This window comes from Xiphophorus maculatus, chromosome 23, assembly GCF_002775205.1.
Source record: "Xiphophorus maculatus strain JP 163 A chromosome 23, X_maculatus-5.0-male, whole genome shotgun sequence".
Taxonomy (NCBI): Eukaryota; Metazoa; Chordata; class Actinopteri; order Cyprinodontiformes; family Poeciliidae; genus Xiphophorus; species Xiphophorus maculatus.
Window position 1 is genome coordinate 2,603,337 of NC_036465.1, and position 22,189 is coordinate 2,625,525.

Consider the following 22,189-nt stretch of genomic DNA (forward strand, 5'->3'; position numbering starts at 1 on the left):
ACATAACCAAAAGTAGTCGAACTCAATGTATGTTTGTGGCTGAGTGTAGATTAGAAAAAAAAAACCATTTACAGTCCTATTTTAGAAACTCTTGTTATGACACTGTACTCTTCCTTATTAAAATCTAAAAATGGTTGTATTTTAATAAATGACCTGTCTCTCCTAATTTCTAAGACCCATTTGGAAGTATGTTGTGTCTAAATGGCATCTTGTTGCCAGTCAGTCACATGTGTGAACTGGAAATTTCCAATGGATGAGCCTTGATAAAATGAGACTCACCTTGAGCCTTTTATAAGGACTCCTTATGACAGGCATACAGTGTGCTGGTGAGATGAAAGACCAAGACGTGCCCATGTGGAGACAGTACGACACGTTCTCATTTCACAAATACAATGCTGAACTACTTTTGGCAGTTATGGCCATCAAACCTGGGACCATAGTGTTCATAGATAATATCTGTAAAATATTGTGTTGCTGATCAGTGACTTTTCCATTTGCTGATTTTTCTTCTGTATGTAAGTGATTTCTTTATGTGTTGGCTCACCGCCTCCGGGAGCTGCAGCTCCTATTGGAGCCAGAAGCACCAAGCTGCAATGCAAAAACTGATTTCAAGTAAATAAATTGGTTGCTAAACAAAAAACCTGTGGTGCCATGGGAAGATCAAACTCCTAAAGAAAAATATGGAATAAAAATGAGAGGTCAGCACTAGCAGCATGCAAGAATGTAATATGGCAAGGATAAAATCATTAAATCCACAATGACATTGACAATTAGAGGCCGATAAGAAAGCAAATAGAACAGAAACATGACAAGGCAAAGAGAGATAGGGTTTCCGCCAACAGCTGCGTCAACAATAGCCAGGTCGGCACCCATGTCCCCTGGCAGGAGGAATTGCTGTGTATTGGACTGGGAGAAAGAAACAGATGCTTACATGCACACAAACAGGATGGAAATATTCAGCCCAATACACACTGAGCTGGTAGGGCTGCAGAGAGTGACAAGTTACAGCAGGCAAGAGACAGCGTCAGACTCCTGCTGGCTGTCAGCTCCCATTTTAACTTAGTGGAAGTTAATGAGAGTGGGTCAAAGATGGTGAGTGGTTACAGATAGAGCCTGAGTCTAGATGATATAGCTTTAAGGTAGTTTAATTTGACAGGTATAGTCTTTTCAGCAGCAAAAAAAAAAAAAATGTCTCCCACATTTGTTGGCAGCTCCAGTCGCCTGCAGTGACAGAACAGCAGGAAGTACAGCGAGAAAAGTTGGCTTGTCAGATGCATTAACTCATATCAGATGAACAAAATATAATCAGATTCTCATCCCAAATTTTTGTCTGATTTAAAAAATGACATTTCCAGATTTGTTTTTAACTCTGTTAAAATACTTAATTTAGTTTAACATTGACGTCATGTAGTGTATATGAAATATCAGCCTGAATCGTGTCAGGACAACAAGAGGAGGAGATTTTTCTCTGTTGTGAAAGCAGACCCGTCCAACAGAGGAGCTTAATCATCCAAAAGTTGACATTAATTTCTATGGTCATACAGATCACAACAATTCATATTTACTCTAATAACTCACAGGTCATAAGCCACACAATCTGCAGGGCAAGTCACCATCAACACAACAAAGAGGGAAATCATTGTTACAAATAAAATTTAGATTTGATCTGTTAATAAAAAATAAACAATACAGACATGTACCTTGCTATTTGTTGTAAAAGTGAAATATATAGAGAAAATTATATTCTTTGCAATGTCATCCACTGACCATCCATCCATCCATCCATACATCCATCTTCTTCCGCTTATCCGAGGTCGGGTCGCGGGGGTAGCAGCTTCAGAAGGGAGGCCCAGACTTCCCTCTCCCCAGCCACTTCTTCTAGCTCCTCCGGGGGAATCCCGAGGCGTTCCCAGGCCAGCCGAGAGACATAGTCCCTCCAGCGTGTCCTGGGTCTTCCCCGGGGCCTCCTCCCGGTGGGACGTGCCCGGAACACCTCACCAGGGAGGCGTCCAGGAGGCATCCTGACCAGATGCCCGAGCCACCTCAACTGGCTCCTCTCGATGTGAAGGAGCAGCGGCTCTACTCTGAGTCCCTCCCGGATGACTGAGCTTCTCACCCTATCTCTAAGGAAGAGCCCAGCCACCCTACGGAGAAAACCCATTTCGGCCGCTTGTATCCGCGATCTCGTTCTTTTGGTCATGACCCAAAGCTCATGACCATAGATGAGGGTGGGAACGTAGATCGACCGGTAAATCGAAAGCTTCGCTTTTTGGCTCAGCTCTCTCTTCACCACGACGGACCGGTACAGCGCCCGCTTGACAGCAGACGCTGCGCCAATCCGCCTGTCGAGCTACCGCTCCCTTCTTCCCTCATTCGTGAACAAGATCCCGAGATACTTGAACTCCTCCACCTGGGGCAGGACACCCCCCTTGACCCGAAGAAGGCACTCTACCCTTTTCCGGCTCAAGACCATGGCCTCGGATTTGGAGGCACTGATCCCCATCCCGGCCGCTTCACACTCGGCTGCGAACCGCTCCAGCGAGAGCTGCAGATCATGACCTGATGAGGCCAGTAGGACCACATCGTCTGCAAAAAGCAGAGACGAGATCCTAAGGCCACCAAATCGGATCCCCTCAACACCTTGGCTGCGCCTAGAAATTCTGTCCATGAAAGTAATGAACAGAATCGGTGACAAAGGGCAGCCCTGGCGGAGTCCAACTCTCACCGGAAACGAGCCCGACTTACTGCCGGCAATGCGGACCAGACTCTGACACCGGTCATACAGGGACCTGACAGCCCGTATCAAAGGGCCCGGTACCCCATACTCCCGGAGAACCCCCCACAGGGCTCCCCGAGGGACACGGTCGAACGCCTTCTCCAAGTCCACAAAACACATGTAGACTGGTTGGGCGAACTCCCATGCACCCTCCAGGACCCTGCCGAGGGTGTAGAGCTGGTCCAGTGTTCCACGACCAGGACGAAAACCACACTGCTCTTCCTGGATCCGAGGTTCGACTATCCGACGGACCCTCCTCTCCAGGACCCCTGAATAGACCTTGCCAGGGAGGCTTAAGAGTGTGACCCCTCTATAATTGAAGCACACCCTCCGGTCTCCCTTTTTGAACAGGGGGACCACCACCCCAGTCTGCCAGTCCAGGGGAACTGCCCCCGATGTCAATGCGATATTGCAGAGTCGCGTCAGCCAACACAACCCTACAACATCCAGAGCCTTAAGGAACTCCGGGCGGATCTCATCCACCCCCGGAGCCCTGCCACCGAGGAGCTTCTCAACCACCTCGGCGACCTCGTCCCCAGAGATTGGAGAGCCCAACCCAGAGTCCCCAGGCTCAGCTTCTTCAATAGAAGGCATGTTGGTGGGATTGAGGAGGTCTTCGAAGTACTCTGCCCACCGACCCACAACGTCCCGAGTAGATGTCAGCAGCACACCATCCCCACTATAAACAGTGTTGGTGCCGTACTGCATCCACTGACCAACTAAAATCAATAAGAAAGTCACAAATATGTAGGCAGTAAAAAAATGGTTAAATGTTTAATTGTGAGATATTTATGTGCAGTTTTGGCATTTCCTTTCTGTTTACTTGTTTTCAGTCTACTTTGTTCATTTTCTTGTCCACAACAAATATAAAAATGACATTTTATACAGGTACAATTCTCTTGTTAATTTTAGGATAAATGTTAAACTATTTATTGCACAACATCAATTCAGTGAAACTTTATTTGTCAATGAAATTGATGCAAAGGGACAAAAAATATTTTTTGTCATATAGGCAGAATAAAAAGCAGATGAAGAACAAATTAACCCTTTCAGGTTAAGCAAGTCCACTATTGAAATTTATAAACAATGTCATTTTTTGTTACGATGACAATAGTTCTGTTCAAGAGTAAACAGATGTATTGCTAACTGGATTTATTTTTCTTTTTTGGAATAATGATTATTGATCTATTCACATTTTTATGAATTATTCTAAATAGATCTCAGTTTACGCTAGATCAGCTGATTCTTTCACATGATAAGGTAGATTCATTCTGCAGCAATGGGACGTTAAAGTTGCAGCAGATAGTTTGTACAGTTCATTTTGAAATCCTAATGCAAGCTTCTTCCACTTTCATTTTTAATGAATACATTGACGTGATTAAAAAATTAGCTGGAATATGTTCATCCATTTACTACACTTTCCTTTCCCTATTCAGGGTCACAGGTTAACCTGGAATCAGAAATCCATAAATATTTTATATCTAACAAACTGGTGTTTAAATCTCTTGGGGGAATCCATGCCATAACAATTATACCCATAATAAATTATGACTGACAGAATTTACATAGCTGTGACACATATGTTTTTTATAACCATTATTAGTAATGTTTAAGTGTTCTCTCACCATTCCAGGTTCCTCTTTGTGTTCTGACTTAACCATGAAGCAGTGATCTGTGTTTTACTCTGTCAAAAGCAGTCAAATTTACATGAAAATCCCCCAAAGTGAGGAAGACATCAAATGCCATGAAAGAACTGCAGCTGCAGACCCACTTTACTTTTTAATGCTCTCTTTGCTGCTGAAAGCTGAGGCCTCCAGAAGGTCACAACTTAAGCTGGCTTCCGCTTGACGATGGAATATTGTATAAATCTTTTTCTGCGGGACGCGGTGCTGGCACCGTTTCAAAGTGTGTGGGCTCTGGAAAAGACACTATGTCAGGAGTGTTCTCTAAGCAGCTCAGGGGAGCACTAGATAAAAAATGAGGCAATTCTCAGGAGCTCCACTATTTCACTCAGTAAACTTTTCACTGCAAATGAAAATGATGTGCATCTCATTTCAATTTCATAAATGTGCAAATATGATGTCTCTGTCTCTGTCATTAGCCTCACTTATGGTATTACCACAAAATAATAATGCATAGTTTTAAGTGAAAATTTTTAGATTATATGCAAGAGTGTCCAGATCTGCTTAGGTAAAGTACTCAAGCAGCTAATTGGACATTTCTTGGAAGGCTTTCAAGTCAGATACTAGAGAATTTAAAATAAATTGGTTTCTTGAACAGCTCACTGTACTCCTGCTGCCTCCACAGTTAATATATCTCAACCCACAAGAGCATGTTTTGAATGCACATCAACATCATTGACATACAGGTGATAAATGTGCAGCAAAATTAGTTGACCTTGTCACAAAAAGTAGGTCCAAGGGATTAAGTGAATACACAAGGTGTACCGAAAAAGTGAAATAAATATTAGTTTCATTGTCTTGTTTACTAAAAACGCTAAATACAAATTGAAAATGGATAAGAAATCAGAAGAAGCTTTTGTTATAGCTGGAGTTAGTGATAGCAGACGCACAATCACATGTTTTTATGTCTATTTGCTTCCCTGCGAGTGTTCCTGCTTATCTTCAGCAAACACTGAGTAACTGGTTGCTGTGGGAGACGTTCCTTCAGGTCCTGATTAAAGCTGTGTTTCCATTGATGCCCCTCATTTTGTTTCTGGCAGTTTCCAAGATCATTAGAACGCAGAACAGCAGATCCAAAGTCTGCGCTGGTATTTCCACTAAAGGTCAGTGGATATATGATATGCTTTATAACAGGAGAAAGATGAAATGGGAACAAAGCCACGGTGTGTGATGAATGGGCTTGTTTTGCAGGATCAATCTGGTCAAAGAAATCTGCAATGAGCTTAGTGGGACAGATTGGCTCACCAACAGAGCACAGAGCGTTTGTTTGTTGTAGTCTTCCAGATATCCTTCCTAAAGTTCAGCATCTTAGAATCCAGGAACGCTTTTCACAAAGAAATGTTTGTTTTTATTCTTCTGAAAGACTGATCAAATCATGCAAGACTGTTCTTAAGAATAGCTGATTCATCTGCTTGACCTTAAAATAGATGAGAAATAAAAACTATTGTGAAAAGAGAAGTTTTTCTGGTTTTAGTGAATTTGTGTGGATTTTAAATGACGTTTTCAGGATGCAGGGACATTTCTCAGCTAAGACGGAGCTTGAAACGAATATCAGCCATGCACACAGATACTCTCAAGGTCAAGTCCATTAATTAACCCCACATTCATGCTTTTGCACCATGAGGAAACTGGAGTATCCAGAAGAGAAAAAAAACAACAAAAAAACAAGTAATCTGAAACACAATAGCTACCATAAATCAAGAAATCCAAAGATGTATTACTTTCTGAAATGTACGTAGTTTAAATCTGTCCTTGCTTTATCCAATCTTAATTGTTTCAGTGTTTGGTTACCTTTACACAGGTAAATCCACACATTTACCTGTGTGGATTAAACCACACAGGTTAATGCTTTACAGTTAATCACATCTAGATTTCAAATTTTACTCCCAAAAAATTACAAACAATTCAAGAAATTAATATTAATGAAATTATTCAGCAGTATTCCATTTTATTATACGCTCACCTTGTTCTTATAACCAGTAATTAAAAGACAGAATTTAATTTTCTCAAAAATCATAATCAATAAATTAATAATAATGTTAAATGGACTGGACCAAAAACAACTAATCCCCCCTCCCCTCCCATAAGCGAGCACCTACATTCATGGACATAAATTTTAAGTCATAAGCAGGACGAGTTGAGATAAAATATTTTAGTTTAGAAATCAATGATATGCTGTTCTATCAACCTTTCATACCACTCAGGTTCTGGGTCCAGTTTGCTCTGCATCCCCAGTACCAGACATGGAGAAACAGCTTTCAGCTTCTATGTACCTTTAATCTGGAACAAATTTCTAGAAAACCGGAAGTTTTTCAGTGAGCAGCCGAAATACTGAATACCTTTAAATCCATCAAAACACAAATCTAAGAAAATGCATTTGCTTAGATCAGCCTTTGGTTAACAATAACTAGAACATTAATTTATTTTAGTCTTCAATATGTTGCCATTATACTGAGAATATACTGTCTTATTTTTTCACTGTTTAAAATCACACCAAAGGTGTTTTACAAATAAATTTGTAGATTTTTTTTTTAAATAAATAAATCTTCAACTTCTTCTTAAAAAGATCAAGACAGCAGAAACATGGAGGCAAGTTATTCTACAAGCTTGTGGCCACAGCTCTGACCTCTCCGGTGGTGAAATGTGTTTGTGGAAGCTTTAACAGCCTTCGACTGGAAGACCTCAAACTGTGAGAAAAGTTGCAGCGCTCTGGAAGGTCAGAGATATTAAGCGGGGACCTGACCACTCAGGGCTCTAAAAGTAAAAGTAAAAAAAAAAGAGAATACAAACTCCATGTTGTCTCTCCACCAACCTGACAAGAAAAACCTGCCCATGAAAAAATATATATTTTATATAGATTCAACCAAACATTAGAAGTTTTATTATTTTAAAAACATCTGAATTTGTTTCATGATGGTTTGGAGTTTCTGCTCTGAAAGTTTATTTTTCCTGCATCAATGAGCAAGTAGCTTTTCTGAGGCTCAGCTTCCAGGTCCATCTAAATCCTTGTAAAGGCATACTTTATAGAAAAGTTTAAACACAAAAACACATTTAGAAGATTGAAGCTGAATCTAAAATGTTAATTCTGACGTTTTGAATGCATGTGCATTCAGCAAACTGTGTTTTGGTAGAATTGAAATCCTCCACTATGAAGAAGCCTCCTGGAAACAGGTCAGTGAATAAACGCAGGGGGGGGAGAAAAGGGAGAAAGACTCAGAGGAAAATGGAATGAGAAATGAGAGAAGTGCAGCTCAGAAGGTGATAAAAACTGGGCCGCTGTAAACGAACAGCTGGAAGAACTGCTCAAGGGTGCACAAAAAAACCTTTCACAGTCCAGTCAGCCATTCAGATGCATGACAGGGCTGTTGCTCCAATGCTTTGCTGCTTGTGCTTCAGACATAAATGCCTGCATTTCACAATCATGTCATTAGTCTATATAGTTAAAAAAAAAACCTGCCGTAGGTCCACATTTAAGAAGTACTTTCAACTGTGACATTTAAAGCTGCATAAAGGAAATCAATAACGATAACAGAAGAAAGTTAAAACGCAGTCTGCTGATTCTAGTCTTCAGATAAATGACATTTCCAAGCCTCAACATTTGCAGTTATGTGACACAGGTGAACAGTTTCCTCTGTGCAGAAAGAACGTTACTAAAATAGACGTGGGCAGCAGTCCCCCGACAGAACGAGACCACATCATGCTGCAGAGTTAGCTTGAGACAAAACGCAGTCGATAAATCATATACACTGCTTATGCAGTTAAAAGTGAAAGTTTACATAAACCAAAAAAAAAAAAAACACATGGACTTTTCTTTTCTTAATGACTGAAGCAAAATCAGACCAAAGTTCTCTTGTTTCAGGTCTGTTAAAACTACAAAAATGATTTCTATTTGCTAATTACCACAACAATGAAAAAAGGAATATGCAAGTGATCGATTTACTTATCAGAAGTTTACTTACATTTCCTCTGCGTTACTTTTGAACTAGATGACTGGGGTCACATGTTTTAAGTATTTTTGTTTCTAAACTATCTCACTGTGACTCTAGCTTCATGTTTAGGGAAGATGGACTCGAGCCCCCAGCCTCTAACAAGTTTTCTTCCTGTATTTTGTCCCGTATTTAAGCTCCATCCTTACTTTCATTGACTCTTATCTGCTTCTCTGTCCCAGCTGAGGAAAAACCTTCATGTCCTACTTAGAGAGTAGTGACGCTGCATGACCAAGAAATCTGATCTAGACCAAGCAGCTTTAATACTGCAAGAGAAACTACATGAAAAAGTGCCTTGCTGAAAAAATCTGGTTAAAATATTAAAAAAGAGAGAAAAAGAACAGTTTTTACTCATGAAATCCAGCTTTTACATCGAGGTGACAGGACTGCTCAGCTATGTTTTTGAAGTGCTCCCTTCCTTTAGATTTTCAAGGTTAAAATTTGCTTGTTCAACAATTATAGTTGTGACAAATCTGCTCAGGCTATAGCATGACAGAAAGGCTGGTGGCTTTAAGCTGCCGCACCAACTGGTGACAGATCAGTTTTACATAAAACGCCCCAAAGTCTCGAGGCGTTTCCTCTTGGTGAGAACGCTGCTGCTGGGGAGGATGAGATATGTAACAGTCACGTTCTGCTAGCTGTGACTGGACTGCTGATGATCATCACCACAGAGACACGTGGAGCGTGTGAATGCAAGTTTGTGTTGCACACTGATTCATTGTTTTACTGATGCACTGGGCTTCCGAGTTCCTTCTGTATTACCTATACGTTGCATAAAAATAAACAAAAGTATTTTACTTGAACCACATCTTTTGCCTTGTATTTCAATAGGAAGACTAGTGTAAATGTTTGTTTTCCAAAAAAAAATAATGAAAACACGCAGCAAAGGTTTAAAGCTCCACATCTAGTTTGGCACTGAGCAGTCTTTCATCCTCTCATATAAAGTTTGGGATGTCAGCCGGGAGCAAATATCAGCTGAATTTGCAGTTAAGTGTCTTTCATTCTTGCTGATATTTAACACAAGCTGGTTTTATTAACAGCTAATTGGTGCAGGTTTAATCTTTGATCAGTAATGGAGCCCCCATGTAAACAGTGGAAAAGCAGTGGAGCAATAATGGTGAAAATGAGGTCATCTAATTGGGACAGCTAAATATATTTAGCAGGGCACACCCTCTCCTTGGGTGGTGATACTCGGTGCAGGAGTCACTGCTGCAACAGATTTAGAAAGCTCAGTGTAATGAGTTCATTACAACTTTGTGATGACCACAGACTTTGGGTTTATTGCTGACGCCACAATAGTTTAATAAAATTAATGACCCAATGCTTAGGTGGTCAGACAAATGTTCAGACAAATCAAGACAAACAAATGAAACGTGGCTTTATTTGTTCACCGTAGCTCCGTATCGACTCAAGATGCAGGGTCAGCATATGGATTTTGGCTTGTTCACAAAGATGTCAGACTCTTAAAGATTTCTAGCCATATTTTTTGACACTCCTCATAAAGATGCATAAAAGTTGTTAAAACAAATTAAATTTTTATTGCAGCAACATAATATAATGTAATAAAAGCTTAATTACCTAATCTGAAGGTAGGATTTCAGAATAATCTTACCGTGAATTTCAGCATGTTCATGTTTGGAAAATGTTCTTACTCTTTTTATACATATAGTTTTGACATGTAGGACAGCACTTTGTCTTTTTCTGAAGCATTTCCCAAATTTGAAGTCAAAGGGATCTGTGAACATTCTGCTTTACACAATCTCTTGGACTTCATTCTACAGCTTCTCTACAAAATTTGGGTTAGGATTGGTAGGCCATAGAAAAATGTATATGAGCAAATTAATGCATTCATGTAATCATTACCTTACTAAAAGATCATTATCTTTTTAGTAATCACTAATCATTAAATTACTTGAAATATCCAGTAATTTCACTTTTACTGGTTAACTTCTCCAGAATTATATTCCATGCCGATTTCATGTTTCATGCACAGACAAACTTCCCATGGCCTTTAAACAGAAAAAGCCCACAGCATCACAGATCTTTCACCGTACTCATTAGGCATAAGGTCATTATCCAGATGTTTATCCTTTGTTAGAGGCCAGATGCCTGGATTGTGGTTTGCGAAAAAGCTCAATCTTAGTTTTATAACCAAAGGAACACTGTCCTAGTCCAAGTCCCAGTAGACTGTAGGACACTTCTTCACACCTTTGGGATAGAACAGAAAAAGCTTTTTTCTGGTTTCAGTCTCAACACTTTGCTATTGTAAAGGTCTCATCTAATGACTGCTAATGTTGACCTTTTGACCCCAGAATTTCACTTTTTGCTGTAGTTCTTCAGCAAAAATTAAATGTACTGCAATCAAAGATACAAAGAAGATAAATAAAGATAAATTATAAAGATCTTAGTACTCTTTAATAGGGGTGCCAATAAATATGAACAGCAGAATATAATCTTACTTCATTGCATACATAAGGTGGTTATTTTGTTGTAGTTATTTGCTTTGTTCTAGATGACACTGGAAGGTAGATTTAAAAAAACATAAAATAAATATGAAGCATATTTTTTTATTTTATGTGAATTTACATAATTGTAGGCTTGCTTTTTTTAAATGCATGAAAAAATAACAAAATATAACTGCAATATTGTATTTGTATTTTTGGGGGATTACAAATTAAATTATCTTCCTTCCACATTTTCCCTAAACAATTGGATTTTTTTATCTTTAGAGCAGAGACTGAAAAACAGCCTCTTTGTTGCAATTAACAGACCCAGGAGAGTGAAAGTCTGTTTTCAGCAGTTTGCTCTTGGTGCCTAATTAGGGTGACCTCTTCAGCAGGAGAAACAGAGATTTAGCCAGTCTCTTATTTGTTCTCTGTTTGGAGTGAGATTTCTAAGAATGAATATTGAGTTTTAGTGAAAAGCAGTCAGATGTAACAGACGCTTAATGGCTTTTCTGCAGTCTTCACTGTTCCCAGGATTTACTGTTTGTGCTTGGCTTTTCTTCTTTAATTAGAAGTTTTTGAATTTGTCATTGACAAAGCATACATAGAAGTCTTTGACATTCTACTTCAGACTCAGTCAGACCTAGAAAGACCACCAGAACCCTTGCTGCATGAACATATTGATTATGAATGTGAAATTCCATGTTTGGTCATAAAGTGAAATGTCAGTTTGCTCTGGCATAAGCTGCAGCATAGTCGTGGGGATATGCAGTCTCTAAGCATGAGATTAGAGAGTTTTAATCCTGGGCAAAGCCAGGAAGCAAACCAGCAAAAGTGTCATCAGAGAAAGTTCTCTCAATATCGATGGACAGCAATGGCATGGCAACACCATCTTTTTGAATTTTCTAGTAATTAGTAAAACATTTTTGTTTTAGTTTGTAATAAACTCAACCAAATAAGTCGAGCTAGAACAAAGTTAGATCTTACTGCAGGATTTTCACCTTAAAAACCAGAAATAAAATTTAATCAGCTGCTACTACATTAAGCCTAAAAGGTAAGAATAAAACCGCTTGACTAAAGAAAATTTGAGAAAAATACTTTACAATGATGCTAAGAGACATCCATCCATTTTCTATACCTGCTTTTAAATCTTGAAGGGTCACAGTCAGTTCACCACAGCACATTACTACCTTACCTGAACTAAAAGATCACTTCCAGTTTCTTAAAACATTCATTCTTGACAAGAAATTTGAAAACTTAAACCTTCATGTCATTTACTTTCTCTATTTCCATTGCCAGCAATCTTCTCTGCACCATTGATAGAGGAAAGTACTCATTAGATTGATTACCCAGCAAGACACACATGTCTACATCAATAACACTAACTTATTCCAGATTTGATCAATATACATTTGCAGGCAGCATACCAATTTACAGGGCAGAGTGCAGTGTTGAAGAAGCTGCAATCTCTGGATTACTCAGAAGATCAGTTTATTCTTAACATGAGTTTAAATGAGCAATTTATTGTCTTTACATGATAAATTCCAGTGGCCAGAAAAGTTATACTGTGGTTTTTATCCCTGAGTGGATTTTGGTAGGTCACCAGAATGACAATCTGGTAATAATGACATGAAAAGCAAGACAGAATAAATATTGGGTGGGTGCACTAAAAGTCCTTACAGAAAAGAGAGCACAGTTTCATTGTCTTCAGAGATGTGCTAAAGACTATATTTAACACACTTTGGCACAATCACTTTGCACATTTAGTGGTGAGAAGGTTAGAATTAACTAGATTATTGTTAAAAAAATCTTGAGTCAGATGATTTTGGTTTTGTGAAGAAAAAGGTAAAAATGTATCCATTAATCAGCTGCAATAAGTGTCCCTTAATATTTCACTTTCATGTGTAGTAGTCATAATAAAGGTCTTGGATTTATTATGTAAATCATTTTGAGTTACAGCAGGAATTAAATTGATCAGTTTGCTTAAAAATGCACAAAAAAGGAAAACATTTCTGTGAGTTTGGCACTGAAGCTCAAATAAGCTCCACAACAATTTAAGATTTAAATGACTTCAATCACAATCCAAGCTTTAAGTCTTAGCATGTTTTGTTTTTTTCAGTTTGTTCACAGTTCTCAAGAGGAGTCTACGCCATCTTTGGATTTTATGATAAGAAGTCTGTCAACACCATCACGTCGTTTTGTGGCACACTACATGTGTCCTTCATAACGCCCAGCTTCCCTCTGGACGGAAACCAGCAGTTCGTCATCCAGATGCGGCCTGATATCAAGGGGCCCCTCCTCAGCCTGATCGAGTACTACAAGTGGGACAAGTTCGCCTATCTGTATGACAGCGATCGAGGTAAGTCCCAAACAAAAACTCTTAAAGAACATTTTGAGGGATTTATTTCAGAATTGTTTTTGGTTTAAGGCTTGAACCAGTTCAACGACTGGAATTTGCTGCAATGATCATATTCACAGAGTTCAGCTGCTGAACAAAACACTTAAGAATCCAGCAAACACTGTAAGTGTGAAGCTAAAGGGCATGTTGGATCATGACAATCAGCTTGTCAACTGTAATCAGCTACAGCAAGTCATGTGTTTTAGGGTGTTTTTATGTAACGTGGATTTATTTGCATAATATTCCTCTTTGTTTGTCCCCTCTCTGATCCGTTCTCTCACCTCAATGGAAATCTGTCTGAGTTCTTATACATCTGGATGTGAAGCATCTGTTCACTCAGTCCAACTCAGCATGCTTGAATATTACATGTACTGTCCTACAAGGCTCAGTACTGGGTCCTAGCTGTTTATTATGTGTATTAATGACTTGAGTACCATTTATTGATGTCACAGGAATAACTGAACATGATATTTTCAGGTCTCTCTTAAGATCTGTGTGTGTCTCGGACAAGTCTTTTGATTATTCTTTCAAATCCTTTGTCAGAAAATCATTTGAGAAGCTCTTGGCTTTGGTTTGGTGAAATTTCTTCTTCGTTTTAGTTTTCAGTGGCCTTCACTGGAACGTTTTGGTGTTTAGAAAATCAGCAGTAAACATTATCATTACCATGCTTTTTAAAATCATTTTTAGAAGTTTTTTTATCTTAACTTTTCACTGTAAACTTTTTTGTGGATTATTAATATTAAACCAGCTGACATTGATTTGCACTTGGCAGCATTGATTCTTTCAAACTACTGCCTGATGTCAGCTGATTTCTTGGCTTTATAAACATTTTTACACATCTTTTTTACCTTAAAATTAATTTGTGTATTACTTTGTGTTTGTATGAGTGATTTTCTTGGATTGTTGCTGACAGTCTGGTGTGAATTACTGTATATCCCAACAGCTTATGTAAAGTGGTAGATTAAAATAGTTATACACAATATTCAAACAAAACCAAAAAAAAATCAATATTTATGAATGAAACTACTGCCATCAGAAGCAGGTGTACCTGAGGTTACTGACCTGAATAAGATCATAGATTGAATTTCTAAAGTAGATGAAATGAAATCTACCTTCAAACTAATATCCAGAGTTATTTGATATATAAATCAAATTTGACACTATTCTTTGATCCTTTTCATCAGAGGTTCATTTCTATTTCACACTGATTGTGTCAAAATCTGAAAGTAAGATTAGATTTCTTTGAACACTCTTTGAAAGGTTTAACAGACAGAGCAGGCTTTTGTAGGCTGAAGAGACTGAACCTTTTTTAAACCCACTAGAAATAAGATATAATACAAAGAAGACAAGGGAATACAAAAAGTGAATGGATACGAAGGCTGCCCATAATAACCTGTAATAAAGATGACAGAAAAATTGCTTCTAGTAAGTTATCTCACTTTACTGCGTCATGCAACTCATTTTCTGCTGCCATCTACTAATTCTTCTGCAGAAAAATGCATTCTTCTCCAGTAAAGAGTTACTAGCCTGTAATAAAAAGCGAAACTCATTTGCATACATAGTGTCATTTTTTGACAGTGCCATTGTGATAAGAAACATTGAATAAAGACTTAATTTATGCTCTGTTCTTGTGGAGAACATTGAGTTTTAGTTTCTTTACGCTTTTCTTTTTCAGTTTTCTTCATTTTTTTCCAGGTTTTGTGCTTCTTCTACAGAGATGAAATTGGTTATTTTTAGTTTTTTAGAAAAATGTTTCAGGATTGTTTTTGAAAAAATGCATATCTTACAATATGCATTTTGTAAGATATGCAACATGCGTATCTTACAAAAATCCTTCTTAATAAATGAAGGTGGATTTATTTGGCTGTAAGTTTGCCGTTACAGACCTTGCTGCAAACTTACAGCAAGGTCTGCAAGGTCTCAAAACTCAGGTTTTGTAAATTTGCAAACCTGAGTTTGCACATGCTTCCGATTCAGAAATATGACATAAAGACAGATCTGTTCTGAAAAGCACTTCATGCGCCATTCAGTCCACATTTAAATGGCTCCATAACTGTTCTCTAAAGACCTGGGATCAATATCAGCAATGATTTAACACAGAAACCAGTTGGTGATGGGAATATTCATTCATCGATATGGTTCTCCTTTATGTTAGTAATTGTAGACTGAGATTTTGATATTGAATTTAACGCTATAATCATTATTATCTAAAGTTTTCTTTTATGAAATTCCATTCTGTGTAGTGAAATGATTAATTGGAGAGTGAATCCGGAATAAAGCACAACAGTTCAGATGTGTGAAGCCAAGATGTGGAGCAAATAGTAAAATTGCTGTCTCGATTACACCAGAGCTGATGTCAGACACATCGGCACCCCACAGCTTCTCATAAAGGAAATCAATTGTAATCATGCACCCGTGTCTCTTTTCTAATAATTACAACTCTGCAAGTTTTAATGTTTGGAGTGTATTTGTACCAACAGCTATATAAGAATTTTACAATCTGAACCAATCAATGCTTTTTATCTCCATATGAATCAGGTAAGGAGATGCATCCATCCAGTGTTTTACAATGTGCAACCTCATTGATTTAAAAACAGTGTCGCGACATTACTCCCAAGGTTTACAGGAAATTATGTTTGGATCAGAGGCTGGAATTCTGATCACTTTTTAGATTCCTTTCATTTTGTGCTCGAATTTTTTCCCTTAAACACATATAAAAAAACCTCTATAAAATCTAATATTTCAGCATATTTTTAAATGTTTTCATGTAATTATGCATTATCACTCATTATACAGGAAGGCTGTCAAATAATTGCATTAATTTTAACCCCTTTATTGTATATAATATTCACCTGGTGAATATTTTGATGGGACTTTAGCAAAATAATTAAAAATAGATATTAGATTGCAAGAGTAAACTTCTGAAATGAATATCACAAAAATACAGATGAAACAATAAATATTCTAGTTTAAAATGCATATAAAAGTTTTTATAGAAAGTAAATATTACAATAAAAATGTTCAAAATTCACAGAGCCAATATTTCTTTCAAAGCAAAGTCAATATCATGCAATAATAATAATAATAGCCTAAAAATCCTGAGTGGATTATTACAATTAAAAAGAAAATGTTTTATCACCTCTGCATGTGTGTTTGTAGAGTAGGGTAGAACTATGACCTCGTAATTTACACTAATTGCTCCCATCTGCTCGTTATTAGTGCAAACTGCTTTGTGAATCCTTCGCACAAATAAAGCAACGGATTCAGAAAAACATCAACAGAAATGCAGGTGATGTCCCTGCTTTCTGAATTCCCTGCTTAAGGTAAGTTTAGGAAAATCAGCTCTCACAACTTGTATTGCTACATGTGCAGACTGAATGGAGTTCACTGAACTGCAGACAGATTAGGAGGGATCAACCTACAATCTTTATCATTTACATCACTTAAATTCTCCCACTGAGCCGTATCGCCTTAGAGACTTTGAGTTCCCTTTATTGAACATAGTAAAGCCCTTTTGTTTCCTAACCTGTGCTTGTTGTCTAGTCTCTCTGGTACTTTTCCTCCTCTGTTCTCATTGAGTGTCTTCCCTGGCAGCCTACCTTCCACTTAACAGAGGATCACACACAGCTTCTCTCTAAAATCAGAGGAACAAGCAGTTTTAGATCATCCCCAAGCTGATGCTAGCAATGACCTGATCTCCCTACTGTATGTCCAGGGAAGCACCAAGGAGCCTGTTGTGCATATTTCATCATTGCATGTCTGTCTAATTAGGTCAGTGTGATCCTCTCATTCCCATGGCAACCAAAGTGTAGAAAGAGAGGAGGAGAGAGAACGACAGAGGGAGATTGTATGTGCCTGAGCCGGCTGGTAAATGGGGTGAGCGTGTCTGTGTGTGGGTGTTCCTCAAGAAAAAAGTGAGGAGGCATTGGAGTTACTAAAGGTCATGATGAATCTGATTAGCACTTTCTAACTAATGGGTGAACTAAATCATTTTTGCTTTGGGGTTTATTTCTAAATTTCTTTAACTCTCAAACAACCATATATAGAGGTAACCCCGTCTGCAAAAGCATTCCAGTAAACTGGTGTAAAAATTAGGAGTTGGATAAACTTATAATTCAGTTTTATTGATGGTTTATCAACCATCTCTTAATAAATTCATGGTTTTTACTGCTATTGAGTGAAGTTGCAGTTTGTTCTTGTTCCCAGGTCATTAAGCAGTACTGCTTTGCAAAAGCTGGAAGAACAAAAGAAATATGCACAAGATGTCACTATGCATATGCCTAATACCTATTACTTTACTTTTTGATATAGGAAAAAACATGGCTTTATCAAACTGGGATATGGTTGTTTGAGAGTTTTTATCAGTACATCAACTGCTAATTTGGGGATGGATTATATTACTCTAAATATTAACATTGCAAAAGAATATTTGGTAAAATATTTTAACAGTCTAGATTTTCATTATTAAATAATGCCTAGTTTGCATAGCAAGATTTTTGTGCCAGTTTTCCTTTCTGATAATCTTAAGGGTGTCCTGATTCCTGCGATGCTTGATATGTTGTCAGATGATGTCAGTGATCTGGTCTGTTTGGACCGACGTTGAAATAGAGAATATCCAACATGCTGGATTGTCTTGGCTTGATGTGTGGTGATCTCCAAAGACAAATGTAACAATATATTGAAATGTTGCTTCTTCTCAGTCAGCCATGTTTGTTTACTCTGAACTCACATTTGGTTTCGAGAAGTTTTGCTCGGTTTCCCGTCTGACATCTGAATGTTTTAAAGTGAAATTGGTTCTGATGTGGTGTGTTGCTCCTGCTGTGTTAATCAACTCCACATAGAGAGGTGTAACAGTAGAGGGTTGACTGTAACCCTCCCTGATACGTCAGTCCTTTCAAAAATCACACATCAATAGTTTGAAGTTGACCAGCTCCTGGTTTGAAGTGTTTTTATGAAACTGGCTGGAGTGTCTTCAGCCATTTCGTTGAGTTACAAAGAGTTTCATTCATTAAATCAAAGGATTAAAATTTAAAATATTTGGAGTTATAAAGTACTGACATTTGTCTTTGAGGTATTTTCATACAAGTAACTAAAATATTTTATTTATGCAAAATACTGTACAGCATTGTGTGGGAATATGCAACGAAGACATTTCAGTTTTTCTATAAATAATATTTACGACGCTCTGTGAAGGAGTGGCGAGCTGTCCAGGGTGTACTTCGCCTTTCTCAATCCCGCTCACAACATTTATCTGAAATTACAATCCTGGTTTAATGTGGTGTTAGACCTTTGCTAATATCTTGTTTTTATTATTTTTTCTGTAACTCATTCTGAGCTGCAATTACCACATTTTTTAAGCTTTAATAAAAGAGTCAAATTTAACTACACCATGATGACCTCGCAGTAACCATGATGTACCACCCTCTTAGATAAAACTGCAAGCCTCCGTTTTCCTCACTAATGCCACACTTTTATGGCTGTATTGCATGAAATTGATTACATCTGTATTTCACCTCACCATAGTGAGTTGGAGTGAAACGGCCAAGCTCTTTATCAAACCTCTCTCTGACTGCTCCCTGTTGGCCAGGAATCAATATCAGCAAAGATTTACCAAGGAAACTAGCTGTTGATAGGAATATATGGTCATGAATTCTGAATGTATACTGCAATTAAGTTTTTTTTATTATTTTGATTATACATATATCACTAAACAGTTATTTTTTAGGTTACAATAATGAAATTCCTCTTTTGCTGTGAAATGATTGCGTGGATCAGAAATGAAGTGGTTTCATTTTTAAGAAGTCTCTGAGGTGAAATCACAGGGAATGAGTTGATCCTCTGGGATTCATTTAGCATACATTACACAGTCAAATAAACTGTTAAGCAACTAATTTCAAAACAAATAAAGAAAAAACATACTGCCTTATTAGACATCAGCAGTACTGATGTAGTTGAGTGCATTGTTTGCTGCAGCCATTTTCCTCCCACATGTTTTTCAGGTACATGCAGAACAACTGTGACTCATCATACAGAGCCATTTACATAAGTTAGGAAGTGACTGTAAAACATCAACAGCCATTTTATTCAGTACTTTTTTTTTATTTATGAAAATCTTAATGTTATATTTCACATAAAGATAAAAAGGGTGTATCACTATATATTTTTTAAGAAAGTCTTGTTGATGGTTGTAGTTAATGATGCATAATGTTTATTATCTGATTGTCTGTGTGGCAAAATGTACAAGAAGCAAGAAAAGTCCCAGAAGAGTCGCTACGTTGTGAGATGTTGGCCTTCAAATGCTGAACTCAGGCATCAACGCATAACATAACATCCATAAAAAGAACAAAAGGAACCATTGCAAAATCTCCAGCTTAACGTTGAGTTCATACTGTGAATAATTACAGTTATTTATCCAGTGAGGAGTAGGACTTGAGTAGAACTGTGTCTGACTGCAGAAGATAGAATCCCATAGGGCGTTTTAGAAGTGATGAACCAAGTCTCTCTCTATATATATTTGCCATCTTGTACAAGTCCACTTGTGACAAATACTGTAGTGCAAAACACTGAAGCATTCAGGATACTGCGTTGTTTCTGATCAGCATTGTTTCTGAGTTTATTTCATGGACCATGCAGTGATGGTGTTTGGAAAACCTCTATATCTCTGTATACACTTTATTTTGTCAGTTGCTCTAAAAAGTCTGGTGCTACACATGTGGTGGATAGAAGGGAAATTAAAATCCTCAGAATTCAGCTGCAGTCAGATGTTCTCTCTTCATCTGCCGTGTTTGGGTGAAGTTGTGGACGCAAATGATACCCGAACGTGGTACTTTAGAATCCAACTGCAGTGGCCACCGTTCAACCCCAGGAGGGCAGCACTGAGATGGCTTTAGGCAAAATATTGCAGAACTAAACAAATTTACACAAAAATGTTAGAATTTGTACAAACATATTAAGATAGAACACTTACAAGTCAATTTAGACAATTTACAATTTTTGGATGGTTGTTTAATGTTTCTGTCACAGCCTGAAGTTTATTAAATATTCCTCTGTTAATTCTATCTCCAGGCCTGACAACTCTGCAGGTTGTTCTGGACATCGCAGCAATAAAGGAGTGGCATGTGACTGCCATCAATGTGGGAAACCTCAAAGATGAGAAGAAGGACGAAGCTTACCGCTCACTCTTCCAAGATCTGGAGAGCAAGAAAGAGAGGAGGGTGATCCTGGACTGCGAGCAGGACAAAGTGAAAGACATCATGGAGCAGGTGCTACATGCTGTGCAGTTTTCTAAATGTGCTCTGTGGACAGACGAATGTGTGCGATAGGTTTGAACAGCGTGTGGTATAATCATGAGTTGTGTAGCGATTCTTATTTATGAGTCCACCAAAACGTTTGCATGCTGGTTCTTTGTTGCTTGCTGTTTAATAATGAATTTCAACCTGTTTAAGTGAATTTCAACCTTCCATTTAATTAAAATATTCCAGTAATGTGGAAATGGATGCAATAATTAAAACAAGTAGGGAAAAAACTTGAAAGCAAGGAACAATAACAACTCAATTATAGCAGAATTACCCAGTAGACCAGAAATTACATTCAGTTATAATAAACCATTTAGAAAAAATAATTCCTGATGAACTAGAACATTCCACTGATTTAAATTTGAACCAGAATAATTATACTGATTGCATGTTTAGTCTGTAAACAAAACTTCAATTAAAGGTGATACAAATGACGATGAACAAGGTGTTTTTAATTAAATTTTTACTCATTATAAAATTTAATTCTATAATGAGTTTTGATGAAAATCACTGGCTCAAGTGTCTGCAGCCAGTCGCCTCTTTAGAGAAACTCTTCAGGCAAAAATTGTATTTATTTTAGATGTCACTTTGTAGTCTCCAAGTTGCAGTTTTTCTGCTTTTTACTGATTCATCAATCAATGAATATTTAATTTTTTGCCTGTTCAATAATTTTCCCTTTTGTTATTTTCCATTATTAGGCATAGCTTAATTTCTGAACCTACTTGTTTTGACTGTTTTTTTTTTTACTTTATGTATGGATTAGTTTGGTTATTACACCTGGTGAAATTTATTGTCAATTAAACCTTTACAAATATTTTTACAATTAAAAATGGTGATTGGTTCAATACTTATTTTACCTGCTGTACATCAGTGTCTAGAAATATGTGTATTTCATTACTGTAGGTATGTAGTGTTTTATATTTGACATGATTTACGTCTGTTTTTTGTGAATCAATTGTTTTATGATGAAAAGTAGCCATTTAATACAGAAATAATAGTTCCATTATTTAAAAATGTTACTTTGTATTTACTGTTTAGTTACAACAAATTCTCCTATTATCCTACATAAAGTCATAGTTACTGTAATAATATGATTTTCTGAATTCTTCCATATAATATGTATGTTTATAATCCCGCAGGTCATCAAAATTGGCCAACATATTAAAGGTTATCACTACATCATTGCTAATCTGGTGAGTTTAAACATGTTTATCCAGTTTGTATAATGTTCCTCCTTTATATTACCGCATAGTTTTCTAAATCAATGTGTTTCCCTACATTTAGACAACAATCCCAGAATAAATAATTTCCATTCTGCTTTCAGGGTTTTGTTGACGGAGACCTTTCCAAAATTCAGTATGGTGGAGCAAATGTGTCAGGCTTCCAGATTGTTGATTTCGAAGAGCCTTTGGTCTCAAAGTTTAACCAACGATGGGAAGCACTGGAGGAGAAGGAATATCCTGGAGCAGACAGCAAAATACGGGTGAGCTTAAACATTTGACTGTTTTATTTGATCTGATTTCATTGTTCTTTTAAAGGATTCTATTGAAATGTATTTTTTGACAAAATTTCTCTTAATTTTTACTTTTTGTACATTTGAAAAGTCTT

General features: G+C 37.4%; 1 protein-coding gene across 7 annotated transcripts in view; it reads left to right on the forward strand.

Moving 5' to 3' along the window:
* The window catches only part of gria2 (glutamate ionotropic receptor AMPA type subunit 2), a 49,536-nt gene that overhangs the window by 11,521 nt on the left and 15,826 nt on the right, over positions 1-22,189 (forward strand). For all 7 annotated transcript variants that reach the window (XM_023328657.1, XM_005800588.2, XM_005800586.2 and 4 more), the window contains exons 3-6: positions 13,008-13,247; positions 20,352-20,548; positions 21,721-21,774; positions 21,906-22,064. In XM_023328657.1, coding sequence (XP_023184425.1) covers positions 13,008-13,247; positions 20,352-20,548; positions 21,721-21,774; positions 21,906-22,064 — 650 coding nt within the window. The remainder of the gene's footprint in view (positions 1-13,007; positions 13,248-20,351; positions 20,549-21,720; positions 21,775-21,905; positions 22,065-22,189) is intronic.